This window comes from Podarcis melisellensis, assembly GCF_964234715.1.
Source record: "Podarcis melisellensis genome assembly, chromosome: 4".
Lineage (NCBI taxonomy): Eukaryota > Metazoa > Chordata > Lepidosauria > Squamata > Lacertidae > Podarcis > Podarcis melisellensis.
The window spans coordinates 45,822,522-45,845,669 of NC_138531.1; the positions used below are offsets into that span (position 1 = coordinate 45,822,522).

General features: G+C 38.7%; 1 protein-coding gene across 1 annotated transcript in view; it reads right to left on the bottom strand.

Annotated features, from left to right (window-relative positions):
* Nucleotides 1–2,217: 2,217 nt before the first annotated feature.
* The window catches only part of TMEM47 (transmembrane protein 47), a 30,208-nt gene continuing 9,277 nt past the window's right edge, over nucleotides 2,218–23,148 (bottom strand). The window contains exons 2-3 of the mRNA XM_081908842.1: nucleotides 11,963–12,103; nucleotides 2,218–5,551 (exon numbers count right to left, since the gene is read on the bottom strand). Coding sequence (XP_081764968.1) covers nucleotides 5,373–5,551; nucleotides 11,963–12,103 — 320 coding nt within the window. The 3' untranslated portion in view covers nucleotides 2,218–5,372. The remainder of the gene's footprint in view (nucleotides 5,552–11,962; nucleotides 12,104–23,148) is intronic.

Here is a 23,148-nt window from a genome sequence, read left to right on the forward strand (position 1 = left end):
TATGTATCAGGATTTTTTTTTATTTGGATTACTTTTTCAACATACAACCTAATGTTAGCTACAAAAGTTGTGAAATGGTAATACTACGAACTGAAAGGGGTGGGGGTGGGGAAACCACCCCACCAATTTTTGATTTCTTCTTTTTCTTTTAAAAAAGTACATTTACAGCTTTTCCCACGACTAAGATAAACCACATTGTGATGGATCGTTTAATAAAACATAGCATACATTTAGAAAAAAAATAAATTATAAAAACATTAAAGAAACTAATACCATCAACAGCATGAAGAACCCTTCATTGTTCATCGTCAAGAGACAGAAATGAAATCTCTAGGCACAGTTTTAGGCATTATAGAGGACACAGAGGCAATAGGTTATTGTGCACTGTTCTGTACAAAAATACAGTCTGAATAAATTACATTGCTAGCCATAAGATTAAACTTCACTTTATCAGTCAGTTCATTGCATGTTTAATAATATACAGTTTACATGCTAATCCATATATATATATATATCTATATATCTCTCACTTATATTTCAAACACATAGTTCTCTCTATATTTATGTCTTTAAAATTTACATGTTGAGCTTACAAAAGCTGAACGTAGTTGTGCAGGAAATCCAAGAGAGGTCCTAGATAGTTGTCAGCACCGGACAGAATACTTTAAGCTTTAAAAATACAAATATCTAGCCCTGGTTGCAGCTTTGCTATATATAGTTTTATGTGTGTGCACGCGCATCTGCAAGTTAAAACAATATATGTGTAGTGTGAGAATTCATCCTGTTAGTGACATAAAGCCAAATACAACTGAGTGCTAACAATTCAATACAATAATGATAATCATACATTAAAATGTGATCTTCTACACATACAATCAAACACTAAAGTGTCTAATCCTGTAGATAGAAAAGGGTATTTCTGATGTGCATTATAATTCAGTACAGAAATCCTATGCAAGGTAGAACTGTCAATGTTTCAAATAAGGTGTAAATGAAGCATTAAAATTTGCACTGAGGTAACAGGGACAACAGGGTGGGGCAAGATGTAATCTTTTTCATTCCTTAATTCCCCCCCCCCCCGGATTTCTTATGGTAGAGACTCAAAAACATTGTACTCATGCCATAGTTAATTGTTGATTGCTATGTTACAAAAACACAGTAAAATTACCGAGCTGTATCAAGACCACCGATGGCCCTTGTGGTCTCTTCCAACTCTATGATTCTATGATTCTATATGGTGTTTCCTGCTTGGCAGGGGGTTGGACTTGATGGCCCTTGTGGTCTCTTCCAACTCTATGATTCTATGATTCTATCCAATTAAGCCATACTCAAGAGTAGACCCACAGAATTTAACACAGCTAGAATAGTTTTGTCCATTAATTTTAAGGGGTCTTCTCTAACTTTGAATGCAATGCTATAGTACTAAAAGAATACTAATAACAATCCTGGGTTCACATCTCATAGTGATTCATAAGGTTAACCAATCAACCTTGTCAGTTTGTCACTGTCATTTCTATTTTCTTTCAATGGAAGCTGGAGTATCTGGTCAAGAAGACCAAACTATTTCCCCACCGATCTAAACCATGGGCACAGTAACAAATCTGTATGTAATGTGTGGTAAATCAAATCCCACAAACAGTAGGACTCTGTGGCACATGTTGTCAAAGGAAGTTAAACCTATGGAACAGAGTCAGGCCTTCACTTCAGCTACAAGTTACCACTGTTTACAGCTTGAAATAAAATGAAAGCCGCACACTGGCAACTGCTTATAAAAAGATGAAGCTGCCTTTTGTACTATCTTTTCTGGCGGCAGGTATCCAAAGTCTTAGCCATAAATCTTTCTCAGCACTTGTAATGTTGTTGGACCACAACCCCAATGACTCCTGGCTGAAGATGATCACATCTGAAGTCCCACAACATCCAGAAGGCCAGAGGTTTACCATCCCTGCTGTACATGAACGAATTTATGCCTTTCATCATACAAAGCATTGTCACTGGGCTCTAGTGCATATAGGAGTGTGCACAGAAATAGAAGTATCTTATATCATAGAATGAAAAAAATGGCACAATCATTGAAAATGGTGGCCACTACTGGGCTTACCAATGCCATAAGCTCCACATTTTATATTATCGCATATATATTTACAACTCTGCAGAGCCAAACAATAGCCTAACATCCCATTCCAGAATATAATAATAATATGCCACCATACTTGCTAAACCCTATTCAAAATCCTTTGGCTTATTTAAGCTTCAGTCACCTGTGAATGTACATTCCAGTCTCAGTTGCTACAATCCCTTTATCCTTTGCTACCTGTGCTGCACATTCAGTGATTCTCCTTTTCATTCTAAACACCCTCTATCCTTCTTGGATGAATTTATAGCTACATACAGATAAATTTTTTTTGTCTTATTGTACTCCATCAGCTACCTACTACCATAGCATCTGTTGCAGGATGAAGAGTAAGAGGGAGCTGACCACATTAATAAGTCCGTTCTGCCAGTGTATGTGTAGTGTAGCAGGGGTGGGGAAACCTATGGCCATTCAGATGTTGCTGGACTCCCAACTCCAGCCAGCATGGTCAGTGGTCAGGAATGGGGAAAGCTGTAGTCCATCAACATCTGAAAGGCTGTGGTTTTTCCAGCCCTGAAGTACAGGATCACCACAGATGCACTCTTGCTCCTGAATATGCAGGTTCTTACCGCTCCCTCTGCCTCATGCACAAACCTATGTTTGCACACAGATCAGCAGATCAGAGTACAGTTTATTTTTTATAAAACAATATTGCATTTTTAATAATGGCATGGGTAAACATATTTATCATGGTTTTATGGTTTATAAAACACACCTTTAATCTCTCTCTGATTTGCTGTAATTAAAATTATTTCTGAGGTCTTAATATTAAAGAACTATAGTTCTATAGTTTTGAGGACTGTGCTCTTAAAGAAAATCCATGCTAGGATATATCTTAATTTCCATTTAACAAAAATAATTGTTTCTAAATATGTATCTTAGAATTGTATACACTGTATAAAAATATTTTCAGAATTGAAAATACCCAATAAGCTGATTGTAAACAAAAATAAATGTTACGTTGTGTAAATCAATTTAAATTTTATACCCCAGATCTTGGGTCTTAAATACTTTATATATTTTCTGCAAAATTTAAGTAAGAAATAAACAAGCTGAGATAAATGCAAATAATTGTCAGCTAATCCATTACATTTTGAGGAGAAGTGATACTGATACTATACTGTTAAATTATAATTTTCGTAACAGCTAGTCTCCTACAGAAAACATATGTTCACTGGATTACTTTTAAAAATAAAATATAAGTGAAACAGCAATTTGCCACATTAGTATATTTTTCTTCTTCAGGAACTTTTAGTTGTGTCGTAGAAAGCATTATTATTTTAATAATTTCATTTACTGATGAAACTCTGTAATAACTTCCCTCCATTGGGACCCACCTATCAATATATGTTTTTTGAGCCAATCGCTACCATTAGGAAATTAGATATTTTTCTTCTACTCCATCTTAATATCATATTAATTTCTATAGAAGTTTTCATTTTAAAACAATATTAAAGAAGATATCATTACATTGGCCTTTTTTATATACCGTACATAACTGTATCATTACCATAGTGCCTCTGCCAAATAGACATCATGGCTGCATTGGGACATCATGATTAACCATGGTTTATCATAATGTGAAAAAGCCAAAGTGAAGCCCTCTTCTCTGGTGTAGCTGTGATATCAGATGAACTGATATTTTGATTAACTGCACTTTAATGTTATGTCTAACCTAAAATGTGGTTAATTATCATTTTGATTTACTGAAATGAACCAGCTTCATAATGCACAGTTTGCAGGTGGCTTGTTTTGAATGAAACATTATTAGGATTAACTACGCTTTGTTGGGTTTTAACAAGACAACAAACCTCAGTTAATAAAAAGCCATATCAAAAGATTTTAAACCACTTCATGTTGCTGAACCAGAAGAGGAGAGGGCATGGGGGTCCCCCACAAGTCTGAGGGTTGCCTATGCTCATTCCTGTTATAATAAACCATGGGTAGAATTCCATGTAGTGCTAAAGAGATTGTTCCATCAGTGCAAACATTTCTGCTTTTCTGACAGGACAATCTCCCATCACGTGCTGTTCTGGGGGTTCTCCCAACTCTCCATAATAGATTTGGAGGAAGGACTGGAGAATGGGGAAAGCCCTGTTGCATTAGCAAGAGTCCTTGCACTGGTTTCTGCTAACAGAACAGGTAGCTGAATCCAGCTTCATCATCTAAATGAAGCCAACGCCATGTTTTCTAACTTTACAAGCACTTGGTTCACCCCATCCTAATCTGGCACATCAAGCTTTAAATCAAGCATTTTGAGAAAAATTCATATGGGAAAGGATCCATTAAAATATTTTGAAGACTACTCAATATTCAGAAACAGTTCTTGAAAATCGAGATTCATTTCGAACCTTTACTGTTTCAGCCCGCTGTTAGGAATAGGTTGAGCAGAACTATGTTCTCTCTTGATAGTAATACCAATAAACGCCTTCTGTAAAAATAGTTGTTCCTTATGGAAACCTTACTGCAGTGTTTAGAAATCAAAAGATGGTCAGGACTAGCACATCTCATGCATGTATTTTCTTCTTTTTATTCTCTCACGGGAGTCAACAGATTCAGTGTCCTTCTCTGCTTATACTTGGTTACAGCCGAGACACAAAGTCCAACCACATAATTAGAAGAATGCGCTCCAAGTTTTGACTTCCTGATATACCACAGCTGGCTGGAAAATGTGGATTGCCAAATGTACAAACTTGTGTTGTCAGGAAATAGCAGATGAATATGTACTTTCAACTATGTTCGCTTTTCTCAGCATCCAATCATTTAGAAGTTTGTTTCAGCAAAAGTCCCAATGCACCAATACAACATAGTGGTGTAACTCAGTGACCAATAGAGAATTTGAATCATGTATAATACAAAGGAGCTTCTACTTAGGCCAGCTACTCCCTTGCAGGTGACAGCAAATGCAGGTGCCATATTTTCATTCCAGCTTGTTTCTCATGACGACTGCTGCCACCTTCGTTCTCGAGTGGTACTGATCTTTGCTTACCAAAGGTAATGTATCAGTAGCTTATAGCATTTGCCAATGTACTGATGAACAGGTGTAATTTTTGCCATTCTTTTAAAGGGGTGTTAAAAAAAGTTAATTGCAAGAGTTGTAGCCCAAAGTAAAGGCTGATAACTCAACAGGGCAGACTGCTGGACAATCTACAAAAGTTCTAAAAACACAGAGTTAGAAAAAACAGGACAATCCTTGTGTTATTTCTTCTTCCGCTGCTGCTTTTTAAAGTAGCTCCCTTTAATAGTAGTCTTCATAGTTCTTAGGGTTTAGGCAATACAGTATGGCACCCCCAAATGAAAATATAGTTGCACCCCAAGCTAGTCCATAGCCCCAGTTGAACTCATGGTATATTCTCAAATTGACAGTTTCGATGAACTTGATTGGATACAGGACGAGACTGCACACCTGAAGAACCACTGGGGAAAAAAGAAAAGGGGGGAAAGGTCAAATACGAGGCTTCATCCATTTTCTTAGAATAAAGAAAATGCTAAATCACTAATATTTGGTGGAGTTTTTGGTGTACGCTAAGAGCATACTACATACAGGCAACTCCCCACTTAACACACATTTGGCTCATGTGCAACCATGTATATATGTGTGCCAGGAAATAAATAAATACTAGTAATTCAATTCAAACCTGGAAATGGCTGGAGAGAGTTAGAGAGTCCTTGTGGCTCATGAGGAGACCCTCCCTGGAGCCTGAAGAGGATGTCAGTAAGGGTGGATGAAGCCCTGAAGAGGCTGGAGCCTTTTTTAAAGGCTGCTCAGTCTCCCTGCCTAACAGCTGGTGTGTGCAGTAAAACAGCAGCAGCAGTAGTAGCTGCTGCTTTTCCACTCATCCTCCAGCCTTCAGCCAGGCCCAGAGCTTCAATACTGGTTGGTCTGGATTGGAGAGAGAGGGTGTTTAAGGGGACTCAGGCTTCCAGAACGGAACCCCCAAATTAAGTGGAGAGTCACCTGCATTTAGAAATGTAATCTTGATTTCCTGCCTGAACTGTACCACTTTCAAATTGCAATCTTGATATGAGAACAATCTTGGCATGAAACGTTCTTTAAAAAAAAACACTTCTGAGAAATAGAAAGTGTTAGAACCCTGTCAGTAGCATACTCCTGATTTATTTAGGGCAGCTGTATGGTTCTAGTACTTTTGAATTGGCTTGGAAATGAATTGGCAGCTGGTGCAGTCAAACCAGGGTTGGTGTTATGCGCTCAAACCGCCTTTCCCTGGTGAGCAACCTGGTCACTGAATTCTGTACCAGCTGAAGTTTCTGAACCGTTTTCAGAGGCACATATAATGCATTGCAGTAATCTAACCTAGAAGTTCCTGGAGGACAGACAATAGAAGTTTGGCTATCCCTGTCCAGACAGGGGTTTAGCTGGGCCATCAGCAGATGGAAGGCACTCTGTGCCAATCTGTGCACTTCACTGGCTCCCAACCTGGACAAGGTGGGATTCTTTAGACATTTGTTTGCTTTATTAAGAATGTTTATACCCTGTCTTTCCTCAACAAGCTCAAGGGGGCTAATGACGTAAGCTACAACTGTAACTTAGTTTTACAAACTGTTGTTAAACAGCAGTAAACACTATAAAACAACAGGAGGAAGAAGGTGAAACAAATAGCCATAGAAATAGTATCCTGACAGCAATTAAAAAGTATTAGAAAAAGAAAAGAACCACTTGTGGCTAACAAATCTTCCTTTAAGTGTTATGTGTATAAGGAAAGAAAACATTCAGCTATGGTTTCCTTCATCTTCCAGATGAACTGATATGATCCAGTAAGCGCTGCAGCTGCTGATGTTTCTAAACCTGAATTTAGCTTCCAATTTATGGGCATAATGCTATTGGAAATTCTCTGAAACAGGTCCTGTTGAAATGACAGAACTAGCACAAAAGCACAGTGGCAGTCATGTCAATTCACATAAAACAGCATTTGTTTCAATAAACCTTGCACAGCATTCCTGGTGGAATGTGCAGTCCATGTAAAATATATTTAATCTAAAATTTATTGAGTCCACGCTCTGGTAACCTTCAGTTTAGACTACTGTAATGTACTATATTTAGCCCACAGAGAATATGGCAATCTAAATATAATCCTATGTATATAGACACATATTTCTGGAACAGGGCAATGGCCTGATATTTCAGGGTTCTGAAGAATAAGCCATATCAATTATCCTTTTCCCTTTTCTGCAGATCAGACTTTCTTTGCAATAACAGAATAACACAGGTGACTAAGCTAATGGCTTCTATAAAAGAGTGGGGAAAATAAAGTAGGGGATGATGAAGATAGATAATTTAGGAAAGCTCATTTATAATTATATGACTCAATGTAATAAAGAATATCATTTATCAACTAATTACAACAGAATTCATTTGGAATTGCACATTAAAAATACATATAACCTCCAATTAATATCTTACATTCCTGACACAGCCATATTCTTACCTTCCACACAGTGCAATAAAGCTTCCTAATAATTTGTAACATTCAAATATTTGTTTTGAACAGTAAGTACTCGATAAGAAATAGCCTTGATGTCACTGATTATTACCAAAGCAAAGTTGTGCAGCCGAAATTTTATCAGGTCTATGTAACTGTATGAAAGACAAAAGTTAAACAAAGTCTATGTACCTGCACAAGTAGTAATAAGATGCCATAAATAGAGCATTGGCTCTGTATGTGGATGACAAATGTCAGCTGACAAGACTATGGTTACAATTATGAATTAGATCCTATGGCAAAGGTACCAAGTGTGCATTAGATTAAACCAGGAAGCCCTCCCTAACCCTGTAATGCAGAGGGAGCAGGGGCGGAGGAAGGGGATGCGGTGGGTGCGGTCCGCCCCGGGTGTCACCACTGAGGGGGGTGACAAAATCCTGGGCGGCACTCTCCTGGGAGAGACATGATAGCTTGGGCATGTGCAGGCTCCACGCTGCCCAAATGGTCCGCCCGCTGCCTACCCCCCTCCCAGTTGTAGGGCAGCAGAGTGGGAGGAGGCCAGCAGACTCCGGAGGCCCCGCGGTGCACCCCACCTCTATGGGTGGCTCACCCCACCCCTGGGCGCACTGCCTCAGGCGCCTGAGCGGCTTCTTCTGAGGGGTGAAGGATCTTTTTGGCTCCACAGGCCAGATCCTAAGCAGGATTGGCCTCGCAGGCCAAATTCAATAGATGGGCAGGGCTGCCCACCTGTCAAAATCCCTTGTATGGCTTTGCAAATCTCCCTAGGTCCCCTTTAACCCCTGACATTAGAGAGTTCAAAGTGAGAATGGGAAGACTTGTGCAGGCTTTAAGACAACCCCTGTGCTCTTGTATGAACATCTCAGGTCTTTTTTTTTTGCAAAGAAGGAGCCACCCTCCTTCTCCTTTAAACATTGGAGCAAATCACCTTTCCCGCTCCTCTCAACATCCATTCCACAGAATCCATGCCTGCTTTATCCTTTTTCTGCTTGGCTTGTAACAGATAGCCACGAAAGGTTAGCAGCCTTGGTCTGGATTTGGACCCCTGTTGACTTGAAAGGAACAGTGGTATAGTCCCTGTCTTTAGATCCTGCAGTTCTTGCCAATTATAGGCAGGCGTACAATACTTGATACTTGAGTGGGTGGTTACTGAACAACTGCAGAGTTCTTGCAAATGCGGAATGGGTATTACGGTAAGTGGCACCTGTAGTAGTGCCAATTCTGCTGATTGAAACAGTCAAGATAACTGAGCTGAGAGTTTGTTGGACCCTAGGTGAGAACCTGGAGGCTGAGGTGTGTTTGTGTGTGAAGCAAAATGAATTGATATTGTGTATATATATTAGTAACTTTTTAGTAATGTAACATCTTTATTTTTTAACATTTTCTTTAAGTTGTCAGTTGCTGATTTTTTGTATGCTGCATATAATTGCTATATTACTTAATATATAATCAATCAATCAATAATCAAAACTTGGTTCAATTGGTATAGAATGCCTGACTATTGTTAGGTGCAGGCTGGTGTGATTGTTTTACACCTCATTTAACACATCTTCATGAATCACCTGTTAGTTTCCGGACTCAACTCAAGCTACTGGTTTAAATGGTCTGAGCAATGGCACTGAGCACTGAGCCAGCAAGTGCCTTATCTCATGTCATTCCAAACAAATTTTGAGTGCCTTGCCCCATAAGTCCCAAACAAACATCAAGATCTTCTAATGAGTCGTCCCTGCTATATGATCCATACTTGGGCAACTAAAGCAGGATTCTGTAGTGGAGAAGTGTCCTTTGTCAGTTGTCTTTCATTGTATCCTTTTTTGGAACATCTTCACTCCACCAAATTGTTAATTTATGTGTATGTTCTTTTGCTGTTTTGTTTGACTGTGGTTTAAGTTTTATAGCATGTTTAAAGTGCTATTTTGATTGTATGGGAATCTTGTGTTCTCAAATGTGCTGTATTGCATGCTGGGGGCAGAGAGAAGTTGGCATTTCTTCTTGCCAAATAGAGCATTATTTTCCCCTGCCTTGTGATGCTGAGGGGGAGCAGGGAGTTTAGGGATGAGAGGGGGAAGCCCTGGTGTATTACTGGGACCTCTTGTGCTGGCTATTGCAAGCACAGCTCATCAGTTGAATCTGGCCCATGCGTTTTATATTGAATATAATTTGTTCATCTAGGCTGAGAGCCTAGGTTATTGAAACTAGGCTTCCATATTGTTGTGGAATTACACAGAAGGCAACAACTAGAAGTGGCTAGAAAAAAATAATAATAGAAAAAGGAAGCCTAGAAGACATTTTTTTTAAATAAGCAATTTAAAACTCATTTTTAGTAAATCATTCTGTTGCCAGCACTGCGTCAATTATGCTAGATAAAAACAATATATTTCATGAATCTGTTTTGCTAATTTCTTTGACGACTCATGGAGATATAGAATTCTGGTAGCCTAAACTCATGTGCCCTCTGCTAAACTACAGTGGTTGAACTAAAATAATGGAAACAGCAGGGGGCAGTAGGATGCTTCCCCTTATCACTATTTCAATTCTTGAAATACTAAGGACCTATCTTTCCACCTCCTTGTTAATGGATTTTTAAAATCCATCTAGCAGAGAAGATGGCCTTGTCATTCTCTCCATTATGGGATATCATACAGGCTTACTGTTTCAGTTCCAGCACAGATATGATTGACAGAATGGAGGGATGCTGTGCCTGGAAAACTTCAGGGAGAAAAAACTGTTACTGGCTAACCCAAAGGACACTGGAGTGCATACCAAGTGGTGATTTCAATGCAGATCGTATGCACTGCATTATCCTTTGGGCTGATCTGTTTATGTGGGTCTTTCTTAAAAGTATTTCTGAGCACAAATTCTTTCCTTTGAAGCTTTGCAGAATAAAATAAAGGCTTTACAATGTGATGGCTGTTACAAAAAGTAAATCTGACACAATGAAATTGATTCTTCCTGTGAAGCATGGGGAAGATATAAACACCTTTCAATTTAATCCTATTTATTTTCATACAGATGGTCTTGAGAGCTAGTACTTAAGGGACTTTTACAATCAAATATTTGAAAAGAATAGCATTAAGCTGAAAGAAAGAAAGAAAGAAAGAAAGAAAGAAAGAAAGAAAGAAAGAAAGAAAGAAAGAAACCATCAACACCATCAAAAGTTGCTACATATAGGCTGCAACTTTTTCATTAAACATAGTGGGATTTATTATCACTTAAACATAAATAATTTGCACTGTTAATGGCTCTGTCCTTACAAAGGCCTGGAATGTGGACAGTGATGATTACCCTATATTAAATTTCAAAACTGCAACATTACTAGGTTAAATACCAATAGACTTCTTGTAAAAGTAATGCACCTCTGTCATATAACAGCATATAGAGTTCATTTGCTCAAGTAGCTGGACTGTGGGTTGTTGAATAGTTGAAAGCTCCATACAATCCTGTTCATGGAGTCTTCACAGTGTAGATTATTGTTATTAATATTCCACCTTTTCCCCCGACCGGGACTCAAGGTGGCTTATAGATAAATATAAAAAGTAAAAAACAGAAAAGATAGTAATTTAAAAAGCAGTTAAACACTAATAGAATTAAAACATATTATATATATATATATATATATATATATATATATATATATATATATATATATAAAATTACAGGTAATAATAATAAGGGGGAAAGGCCCAGGAAACCCAGCCAGATGGGCAGGGTACAATTATTATTATTATTATTATTCAGTAGAGACAGCTTACGATGAATTGCAGTGCAAACATGGGGAATGAGCAGTCGTCTCCATATTCATAAGTACAGTAATAAAGTGCAGCTATGATTACAAATCTCCACATGTTCAACTTGGTTTGCGACAGATTTTCACCACACAGGTATGTACCCAACTGAATGGAAGAATTTGATAAGAATGAACTGACACTCTGATAATAACCCTTTAAATCACATCAATCTCATGACTATTTTCACATATCAGGGAATGAAAAAATTTCAAAAAGCCCAGTCTATGTAAAGAACCCCCAGGTCACTTGATATTCTTGAGTTTTCAAATGAGAAATAAGGGATTGTTTTTTTTTAAAAAAATAGCATGATAATGCTTCAGAATGCAGGACAGGTTGAGTTAAGGCATCAATTACTGCACATGAATGCTTAGCTGTGAATGATTTGGCCATGGGTGCTAGAGATTCCTTGTCATGTAAGCAAAGGGTGATCATGCTGTATAATCAAGAACTTCTGAAATAACCTTGGGCAATGATCTGATTATTGGCTTGCAGTGCACAATGAGTCACTCTTTTCTGCACAAACGTAAAACTACAGCTAGGAAATTCTAGCATACTTCAGAGAACCAATCTGTTTGATTTACCTGCTGCAAACAGCATGACAGCAACTGGTCTGTAGAACCGCCTCCGGGATCCCACACAGATAGAAATTAATCCAACCAAGAAAGCTATAAGAATTATGGCGGCACCACCCAACAGCATAGAAAGTGTAGCAATCTGCCAATCTGCAGAGAGAAGGAAACACAAATAATTGAAACTAGATAGTAACTCATATAAAAAGGATGTCTATGTAAAATGCAACCCCCCCCCAAGACTCCAGTAAACACAAAAAGGTGTTATTCATAACAGAAAATGCAATTGCATTCAGACTTTTAAAAATAGCTTTTCAGGACAGTTCTCTTAGTCAGATTTAAGATGCTATCTGTATGTATTCTATTTTAGGTGCTAAAGGAAAAACTGCAAGATTCTGTGTAATGCAGATATTGGGTGCTTATAATATTGACCATTTATCTCTTCACCACTTTCCTATAGTAGTTAATGGGATTCCCCTTCCTTAATTTACAGCACAATCCTATGCATGTTTTCTCCTAGGGAAGTGTAACAGAACTGTAGCTTTAGTTATAAAAGGTTTACAATAGTTAGGAGCTCAATAAAACTTGGTATGACTAAAGTAGAATGGAAAAACTCATAGTAAAACCATCAGAGGGCTATTTGCAAATTAACACATTCAGGAGTGCCAGCTTGGCTTTGTGACCATGGGTGCCCAGGGCTGTGGGTGCCCTGCAGCATGCATGGCCCTGACACCAAACCTTTTCCATGCCTGGGGAATTTTGTGGGTGCTTGGGCACCCAGGGCAACAGTTAGTTAGCTAGAGCTATTAATGGCCCAATAATCCTAAGGTGCATTTAAATGGTGGGTGGAACATGAATACACCAAAACAAATGATAATTCTGATTGAAAACAATTCTATTGTTTCAGATATACTTGTCCAGGCTACAATTTATATTTATTTTAAAGATTTATAGCCTGTTATTCATTGGCACAAATATCAGGGTAGGATACAACATAAAAAAACACAAGCAAGCAAAGTTCAAGTCAGCTAAACAGAGAAGGCTAAAACGGACACTCATTCAAAACCTAAAAATAGGAACTACTTCACTTGGCACCAAAATGACAGCCATGTCAGACGACGTGCAAGGGGAGGGCATCCCACGGAGAAAAATCCATCTTGTTTCACCACCAAATGAATCTCCTCTAGCAGTGGAGTGCAAAGAAGAGCCCCGACGGCTAATCTTAAAACACAGGTATTCAGGGCCACAGATCAACAGTATGTGGAGACCATTTATAATATAAAATATAATTAGTCAGCTATTTTGCAAGAAAATAGGAGCACAGGGGAACTGAACCCAACCCATTCTTTCAGGCCCTGCAGTTGGATCCTGGTGGTGGGAAGGGCTGTAGCTCACTGGCAGAGCACATGCTTTCCATGCAAAAGGTCCCACATTCTCCTAGTCGAGATGGAAAAGTCTCTTGCTTGAACTCTTGGAGATCTACAGCCAGTCAGCAGCAACAATACTGCACTAGATAGGTCAATGATCTTAGCTGAGATTCCTGCACTAGGGACTGAACTAAATGGCCTCAGGCTGCCTTCCAACTCTATGATTTTATGATCACTCACACACAGATAAAAATATAGCTGCCCCCATGTGTACATTGGGGGCAGTCATCTTTTTCTCTTGTTAACTACCCAGGAAGGGGTGCTCTGTCATACCATACTACACCTTCCAGTAGCTTTTTAGTGAGATGTGTTCAATGAGTGCAGGAAGACCACTTGCTAAATGGTCATTAAAAGAAAGAAAAAATGTCAGGGAGGACCGCAGACCACCTTGGACGTACTTATAATTTTTAAGTGTAGGGGTTTTTCTTCCTAGGTTGACTTAGGACGGGACACCACTGGCTTCTTTGCCTCACACAGAAAAATGTATTTGGTGAGCCTAGGTAAGGACAATAATTTGCAACAAATTAGACTACAGGATTTTGTGCTTTGTGTAGACAAAAGTTTTTTTACACTGTATAACTTTGGGAACTTAGTTTGCATGCTCTCCAATCCCACAGTTGTATTAATTTTAAAACAGGACTTCTCGGCAAAAGAAATAGGGCATTATGTTATATAATTGATGGCACAAAATCAGGTTAAACACAATGCACCAAATAATCTTGGGCTGAGATTTTCAAAGCCAATTTAATGAGTGTGGTGAATTAAAATCCCCCAGCTAATTTAGAATTTCTTAATGCAAGAGTTCTAAAGGCTCTTCAAGCTAATGAAATGTAGCAAGAGCTGAGGCAAGGGTAGAGCTGCTCTCAAATTCAAGAGCAAATTCTTTCACACATGTGTATAATATTTATTTTACTTTAGAAATAGAACTGTAGGTAGTGGAATGTTTTATGCAACCCCCACCCCAAACCAAAACACTCAACACACCAGAACAGAACAGTACTGTACTGTTAAACAGGGAGATGTAAGTAATTGAAGGCTTATGAAAGAATTCAACGAAACTTTCTTTGGTTCAAACAAGTCCTATTTGGATGCTCAAGTTATGTATGATTAACATCACATGAGGCACCCTGCACCAGCCACTTCCCAGCACTATCCAAATGTTTGGGAGGAAGTCTGCAGCAGGGCAGCATAACCAAAAGCAAGTAGGGTGTCTCTTGTGACCTCAAACCCTGGGTGCTTAGTCTGTAATCACTTTAGGATTGTGGGGGCCCTGGGCAAGATTCTCTAAAAGGTATGAAAGCGAGTCATACATAAGATTTAACTTAATTCTATATGTGAAGCTGTAATGGAAGTGTGGATAATTGCATAGTGACACATTCATTGTGGTCAATTTTTATTACAACTGGAGTGGAGAAAATTACCTAATACATTATATCAATACCACACTGTTAATACATGAATACAAGTCGTAAATAGAAAGAAACAAGCCACTTCCTTTGACATGTCTTACATAGACAGATACAGATCCCCCAACTCCCCCACTCAAAAGAAAAGAAAAGAAAGAAAAGCTTATTGAATGAAATCATGGTAGGAGGAACATATGGTGAATTTGTGATAGCCAGTTCACGGATAAATGATTAATCACTATACCTTTGTTTAAGAGTCAATTCTCTAGTATCCCATTGAATGAAATGGACTTTTTCACACCTGCTTAGAAAAAAAGTCCTCAGTCAAATCACTGTACTCCTAACCTTCATGGACAGTGTTGGAAACAACACATTGTCCCCAGTCTCTAGCTAGCATTGGGGTGGGGCCTGCCTGAGTCATAATGGTAGGGGTGCATTTAGTGAAAATGACCCTGCTCTCCTGCCTCATAACTGACTGGCAAAATAGGTCTACAGCAGCACAGGAATGCAATGCATATGAAATGTATACTGAGTAAGGTCACTGCATGCAGGCCACTTTTCCTGTGGCAGCTGATTTAAACTATATTCACACTGTGTCCCTTTGTGGACCTACAGGCTCTTTTTTGTAGTTTTGTGGCAGTACAATGAGTTACCAGTAATACACAAGACTGTATCATGCATACCACTGCTAACTATGGAAAGTATCTGGATTGCTGGCTCAGATAGACAGATCTAGTTTATGTCACAATTAACTTTCTTTTATTCTTTTAATTTATTTTTTACTTGTTCTTCAGCTAGGGAACCTTAGAGCAGATTTAAAAATACAACAAAACAACATTAAAACTGCAGACTATAAAACAGCTTTTGAAATAAATTAGTGACAGCTGGGTTGAAATGCAGTAGAAAACTACAATATGGAAAATGCCTGAGCAAAGAAAAATGTCACACCTGACTCTGAAATAACATCAAACTTGACACAAGGAAAGTCTATCTGAGGAGAGAGCTCTAAAACTTAAAAAAGGTACTGGTTCTAGGTCACTATCTGCTTCATCTCTCATGGCAGATGCACTCAAAGGAGAGTCTCATGAAAAGATTTCAGTGTCCTGGCACACGACAGTCCTTGTAGCCTTTAAATGTAAGAACCAGCACTCTGAATGGTGCCTTGAAGTAGACTGGGAGCCAATACTGTTGTTTAAGACTGGCAAGATCTGTTCCAAATACCCAGTTTCAAGTCTGCACTCTAACAACTGTTTTCCACCAACTGAACCTTCTGGGAAGTCTTCAAATGCATGTACGGTAATCGCTAACAGTAACTGCTCTGCAACTGCTATTATAATTTATACTTACAACAGCCATGTAAGATAGATGAATTAAAAAGGTAGAACTAATTCATTTTTATACAAATCCAAATAAATTATCATCCGATTTTTAATAGGACCTAAATTAGTCACAACAAACTTGTCCTATTGATTTCAATTGATTTCATAAGCACGGAATTCTCTGTATTTGGACCAATATATTTTTAGCACAAAGTTATGTAGGTTATCGGATGAAAGTTAAGTATTGAGACTCTTGTTCCATTTGTTTCATTATCCAATAAGATCACAACTAACTGTACATATGATAAGCTTCCTAAACTGGGCTGAATGGTGGCATTGCAATATAATGGGAGTTTGTGGTGAAGCCAACAGTCTTCCCAAGGGTTCAGGAGTAACTCAATAACACACACACCATTATGTTAAAGCAGATTAAACAGGAGTTTTTTACATCCATACACAGTGAGTTTACAATCCCTGATTCAGTTTCAAAATTTCAGAACTAGTGGTTTTAATAGCTACATTTTGACCACACTGAAGCATCAGAGCCCTACAAAGCAAACTGTCTGCTTCACAAATATTTACTAGCACTTGTTTCAAACTTCAGAAATACAGATTCTCATTGCTGTCATTGATAACTCTCTAAACATGTAGGCAATCCCAATGCAAGAAATATATAAATCTGTCTTTGTGCTATGAAGCAGATTGAAGCCACTAATGTTTAGAAGCTGTGTACATAAAGGACTCACTCAGATGGCGATTCCTTAGTGTAAGACACTACGACCCTTTTGTGAAAAGGCCCATGTGAATTAACACAGCAGGCCTGTGTTGTTCACACCCCTAGGGTTGCACAGCTCCTTGGCTTTGTCCCTGATATCCACACATTAAGTGGAAATTTTTGACCAATGGGTCTAATTAGCCTTTGGCCATACTGTGCCCATCTGCCCTATACATGGTATCACATATAATGTAATGTGTGGAGTAAGTGAAGATGCTTCTGGGCCAAAAGGACTTGTACAGTGTTCCACAACAACCAGCTGATCAGTGATGCAGACATAAACAGGTTATCATGGGACATCATTATGATGGATAGTTGGGCAAACACAGCCACCTGTCAAGCCACAGGGGATACGAAAGATAAGGTTCTGTCCCACAGACCACATTCAGTTCCCCACTTCCTGTCTACATGTTTGGATCTTTACATATATAGGCTTTCACTTCTCAGACAGGGAGCAATCCGACCCTAAGGTGCAGGTACTGCTGCATGGACCTACTGCCCCTTTAATTGGGGAGAGACATTGTGTTTAACATATGAAGGGACTTTTCTGAGATGACTTTCCCCTTTAGTTTTTGTGCAGGGAAATAGTTTACCGAAAACACCAACATATGGTAAGATCATCCAGGAAATTAGTATTTGGGCTGGAATCCTGACCTCTCAGTAAGCCCCACTGAACCCAATGGGAAATTACACATGCATAGGATTCCATTGCCAGTGACTTAAAAAAATATATCTGCCGGTTATGTGAAGAAAATATTTTTCTGATTAAAAAAAGGGGGTGATGACTTACATAGATCTGATCTGTCTTAAAATGCAGTCACAGCCTGATTCTGTACATCACTACCCAGTGTGATTTTCACAGTTGAACACAGTAGTTATTACATCACTTGTCAGACTTTCCAGCACACTAGAGTATACAAACCTTTGCAATTTAAAATATAAAGCTGCTTTAGTACCAGACCAAAATATAATTTTTAGAACTATTTCTATTGATCTATGTTTCAGCAGAAGATGATTTCTTGGGTAAATACATTTTCACACTAAGTGGTTGAATCTAAAGTATAATAACACTAAGAAACATAACTTCAATGAAAGTGTACTTATGATGCTTCAGTTCTTCCCTAGAATGAGAAAATGCCCCCCCCCCAATATGGAACTGAAAATAAGACATGATGATCTATGGCAGCTATTTCAAAAAACTGATGCAAACCTAGTTAACTCTTTTGGATAGCCACAAATGCTTTAAGTCGAGAAATGGAGAACTATCATGGCCAAAGGTTGGGGTGATGGAAGTTAGAGGCCAACAACATCTGGACTGTGATGGCCATCAGCTTGAATGGCTTTAAAAGAGGATTAGACAAATCATGGAGGATACAGTTGTCACTGGCTACAAGCCCAACCTTCACTGTCAGAGGCTGTATGCTTTTGAATACCAATGGCTGGAAACCACAGGAGGGAAGAGTGCTGTTATGCTTAGGTCCTGCTTGTGGGTTTCCCATAGGCATCTGGTCAGCCATTATGGGAACGGGATTTGGACTAATGGGCCAATAGTCAGATCCAGCAGGCTCTTCTTATATTCTTATGGAAGGCCACAGTTTTCTCACTCCCATTTTGTTTTATGCAATATCTGTCTTCCCATTGTGCACTCCACTTACACGGGATAAATTGGGAGAGGCGAAAGTATCTTTTTTTTGTGACAGTGTCAATGAACAATCATTATTTTTCTAGTTAGAAGTGTAGCCAGGATAGTCTGAATAAAGGCAGGCTCAGAAAATACTGTGGTATCCTTGAAAATAATTCACCACCACCACTGAAGAAAGGTTCCCCTGCAAAATTGCACTGCCTGCAATTCTCCTGAATGGCATCATACAGGTATAAAATAGTATCACCATCTTCAGAGACAACTTAAAGTAGAACAGTAAAATTAAAAGAATGTTTCACATGATGTGCAACCAATTTATTATCATGCTTGCAGAAGGGTAATCAAATTTCCTGAGCAAGGTCAGTATTTGGGGGATAGGAAGAAAGGAAATATTTCATCCCCTTGTACCACAATTTCAAACCTTCTTTCCCTTTCTCATGCCACTATATCCACCTCATGTCAGTAAAACAGTTGCCCATTCTCTCCTTAACAGGATAAAAGAGTATTCATCGTGATGCTGGTGGCTATAACAACCTCAGGGATTCCCTATTGTGATGTCTTGTTTTGTAAGATTAGATTCTCCAAGTGCAAAACAAAAAGGCCTGGTTCACACAAAACACTAAGACAAGTTAACCATTAGTTGCTCCCTCAGACATTCATGGATTGTTTCTCCAAACTTTGATTTGTTTCCCAGCTGCTCTTGCCTTGTGCCTTTGTACTTTGGTGAGGTGGAGTAGTTTATGTTTAAGGAACGATGCTGGGTTTACATGCAATGCTAAGTCATAGTAAGAATAGCCAAGGTTTGTAAGCAAACAGTACATGACTTCCCATTATGCTGGCAGTAAACAAACCATAGGTAAGCTGCTGGAGTGCGTTCAATAAACCTCCATGCTATATTGAACTTCCACAACAAATCAGTTTAATCTAAGCAAAATATCACAATATCCTACCTTTCACCTCACACTCTACTTCTGTATCAGAGTGTTATTAGAATTTAAACATTCATGCTGTTGTTTCTTACTTCTTTGTACACTTCTACACAGACAATAGAAACCTCCACTTTCCACAGCTCCTTTAGGAGGAAGGGGGGTATAAAATGAAACAATAATAATAATGCCTCCTTCGGACCTCTTTGTTACTGCCCTCTACCAATCACCTCCTTAGACAAAAAGCTGAAAGTAACTAGATAACTGTCATTTAAGAGAAGGCTGACAATTAAACCATATTAATATACCCAAAGTAAAAACACACAACTGTACTATGTAAATACCTTAAAATCTGAGCCACTCTTTGTTCTCAGAAAGTGGGGTGGGACACTGTTTCTCCTAAACTACAGTACAGAAGGAACAAATCAAGAAAACCCCAACCATTATATAAAAGTTTGGAAACTTCAAGCGACACAGCATGCATTATTTTCACTGCTGCCTTGTGTGTTCATATGGGAGTCTGTTGAGGTAGCATAATAATTTGTGGAGGGAAAGGCACTTTTTATTTGGGAGCCAACTTTAAGCAACCTATTTTCTTTGATAGCTAAAGCCCAATATCTTTCCCCAGACTCAGCCAATAAGAATATTGAAGGTGTGGATCACTGTAGCCCTACCTTAAACCCCTCAATTCTATTCTTTGTCAGCTGTCTTTGGCTGCCACACTATGTTGCTCCTGCCTTTCCACCAGTGATGTGGGACTGAGGAAAACATCTCCTCTGAACTGGGTATTTGTAGGGGGAGAAAACACTGCATTAGCAACAATGCAAATATCATGCCTGATGCAAACTCATTAATGATGACTTTTGTCCCCAGCAGATGTGATTTGCTTTAAAAACAAAAAAACAAAACCCTGCATATTAAATGCAAAGCCACATTTAATATCACATCTAGTTTGGCCCTTATAACTGTGGGGAGTATCAATTCCATAGACAAGTTTTCCTATCATTGCACTGAATGAAGGCATTTTGGGTCAACTTTATTCATGCCTTAGTAACTTCCATGATCTCTTTCAGCTATTTAGTTTTATCTCATTGATTTCATGTGTTGTGTTTGTCTGCCCTCCAGCTCTTCCTCTCCACCCCCCAATTTGCTGCTTCTTTTCCTTGTTACTGTGCCTCTATTTTCATAGTTACTGCTCTTGAAAATCAACCGTAGCCACATTTCAAAATATTCAACATAAATAGTTTCTGTCAAAATTTTATGTTTACTTGTCTTAAATAACATTTTATTTATTTCCAAGTGTCATAACTAGGCATCGGGCAAACCAAGCATCATAACCAAAGTGGCACTTGAACTGTGTACAATAGATACAATGCAAGAATATACCCTCTTTGCACACACTGGCTTCACAAGCTAGAGAGTTGAATCTTGAGAAAGTTACAGGATAAGTTGGCCATACACTTTTGGCAAAGCCCCTCACCAAAGACTTATGAGTAAACTTAGCCATGGGGATAAGAGAACAGGTCCTCCTATAGACTGGAAATGGATTAAAGAACAGGAAGCAGACAGAAGGAATAAATGGATAGTTCTCACAAGGTAAGGTGTAATAAGTTGGATTCCCCAAGGGTCTATATTGGGTTTTAACTTGCTCATTAATGACTTTTAGTTAGGGGTGAGCAGTGAGGTAGATGAGTTTATTGACAATACTGAATTATTTGGGGGGACGGACAAAAGGGGATTGGAAAGAGCACCAAAAGGTTTTATCCAAACCAGGTAAATGGACAATAACATAGCAAACACACATTAATAGAAGTATAAACTGACGCACACTGGGAGAAAAAATACACTGATGGGATCTGAACTGGCAGTGACTGACTAGGAAAGGAGTCTTGGAGTTGTGGTAGATAGCTCAGTGAAAATGATAACCAAGCACACAGCTTCTGTGAAAATGGTTAATTCCATATTAGGGATCATTAAAGAAAGGATTAAAAATAAAACTGCCTGTATTGCAATGCATTTATACAAATCTATGGTATGATCACACCTCAAATACCATGTACTGTTCTGGTCACCTCATCCTAAAAATAATATTGTAGAACTAGAAAAAGTGAAGGCGGACAGCAGTCGATACTATCAGGAGGCTGGAGCAGTTCCCTTTTGACAAATGGTTGCAACGTTTGGAACTTCTTATTTAATTAAGGGGACATATGATAAAGGTGTAGAAATTATTCATGGTGTTGAAGAATGTGGACAAAGGTATGTTTTTCTCCCTGTCACATAGTGCTAGAACTTGGGGTCATCCAATGAAGCTGGGTAGTGAGAGAAAGTTAAACTATAGAATTCTCTACCATAAAATATTGTTATCTTGTGCTCTGTAGCATTTGCAGTTCTCTCTAGTTCTCTAGCACGGCAAACTTGGAGAACGGTTCAGCAAGTGGTCATTCTCATTGATTCCAATGGAAGAGAGCTGGCCGTGTGAGCTCACTTTTCCACTGAAATGTATAAAGTGCTAACTTTGGCTGGTTTGTGTCCTAACTTTCTATACTCTCCATTTCTCCATCAGAGTCAGTAGTGATATGTTGACAGCACTAAACTGAAGGGGCTCCTGTGGAATGCCACCTGTTACTGTTTCTCGTTTTGACAGTGATCCAACAATTACTATTCCTTATATCAGTGCTTTTTTTCAGGGGAATTCAAGGGTACGGAGTACCAGCACCTTGTTGTTGTTGTTAAAAAGTGTGGCACTTATTGTAACAATTTCATGTTGAGTACCAGCATCTATTTTTCTAGGAAAAAACACTGCTTTATATTAACTGAAGAAGTCAATATTCCATAAGCTAGCACCTACCTACTCCCACTGATTATGAATATGAATCCTACTGCATCTTTTGCAACTGAGTATGAGTCAAGGTTACAGTCCACTTGATTCTAAATATAAACCTCATAAAATATTTAGACTACTTATATTATCACTAGCAGTAAAAGCATCCTTTAAATTCCGGAAGCCCAATTAAAAATATTTAAAGGAGAAGCAGGCATTAAAATTTTAAATGCTGCAATATACAAAAGCAGTAACAGCAAGATAAATTAGTTTAGGATACACTTCACTGAAGATTTCTTCCATGCTTAGAATAAAACAAAACTGAATACAACAGTTGGCTTATACATGATATGGTCCAAGCACAAACTTCCCAGAAAGATCTAGAAGAGTTATGAGAGATACAGAGAAAGGGGCTATAACTCAGTGGAAGGCCCAAGCCTATCCCTGGCATCTTCACATAGGGCTGGAAAAATGCTCATTTGAAACATGGAAGAGCCACTGCCTGTCAGTCTGCATTTATTCCTGTTGTGTCTAAAACACAAGATGGGTGTGTAGCCTTTTCACCATAAGTTAATCAAGGTAACCAGCACAGCTACGTCTATCCTCTAAAAACTGACCAATAGGGATTTTATTGGATTGGGGTTGGGGCTCACTTATGTTCTTTTTTTGGGAGATCTTAAAGCACATGTGTCTGTTGCTCTGTTTGCTTTTTCCTCCCTTTTCTAGGCCACTCGCCATATATTCCATCAGTATTTTCTCCCTGATTTGGGTGACATCTCAGGCATGATAAGGAACCTTTGCTCACTTGATTCTTAAGGTGCAAGAACACGAAGAGGCAGTTGGTAAGCTGTGGAAGCTGCTCCCTGACATCCCATTCCTGTG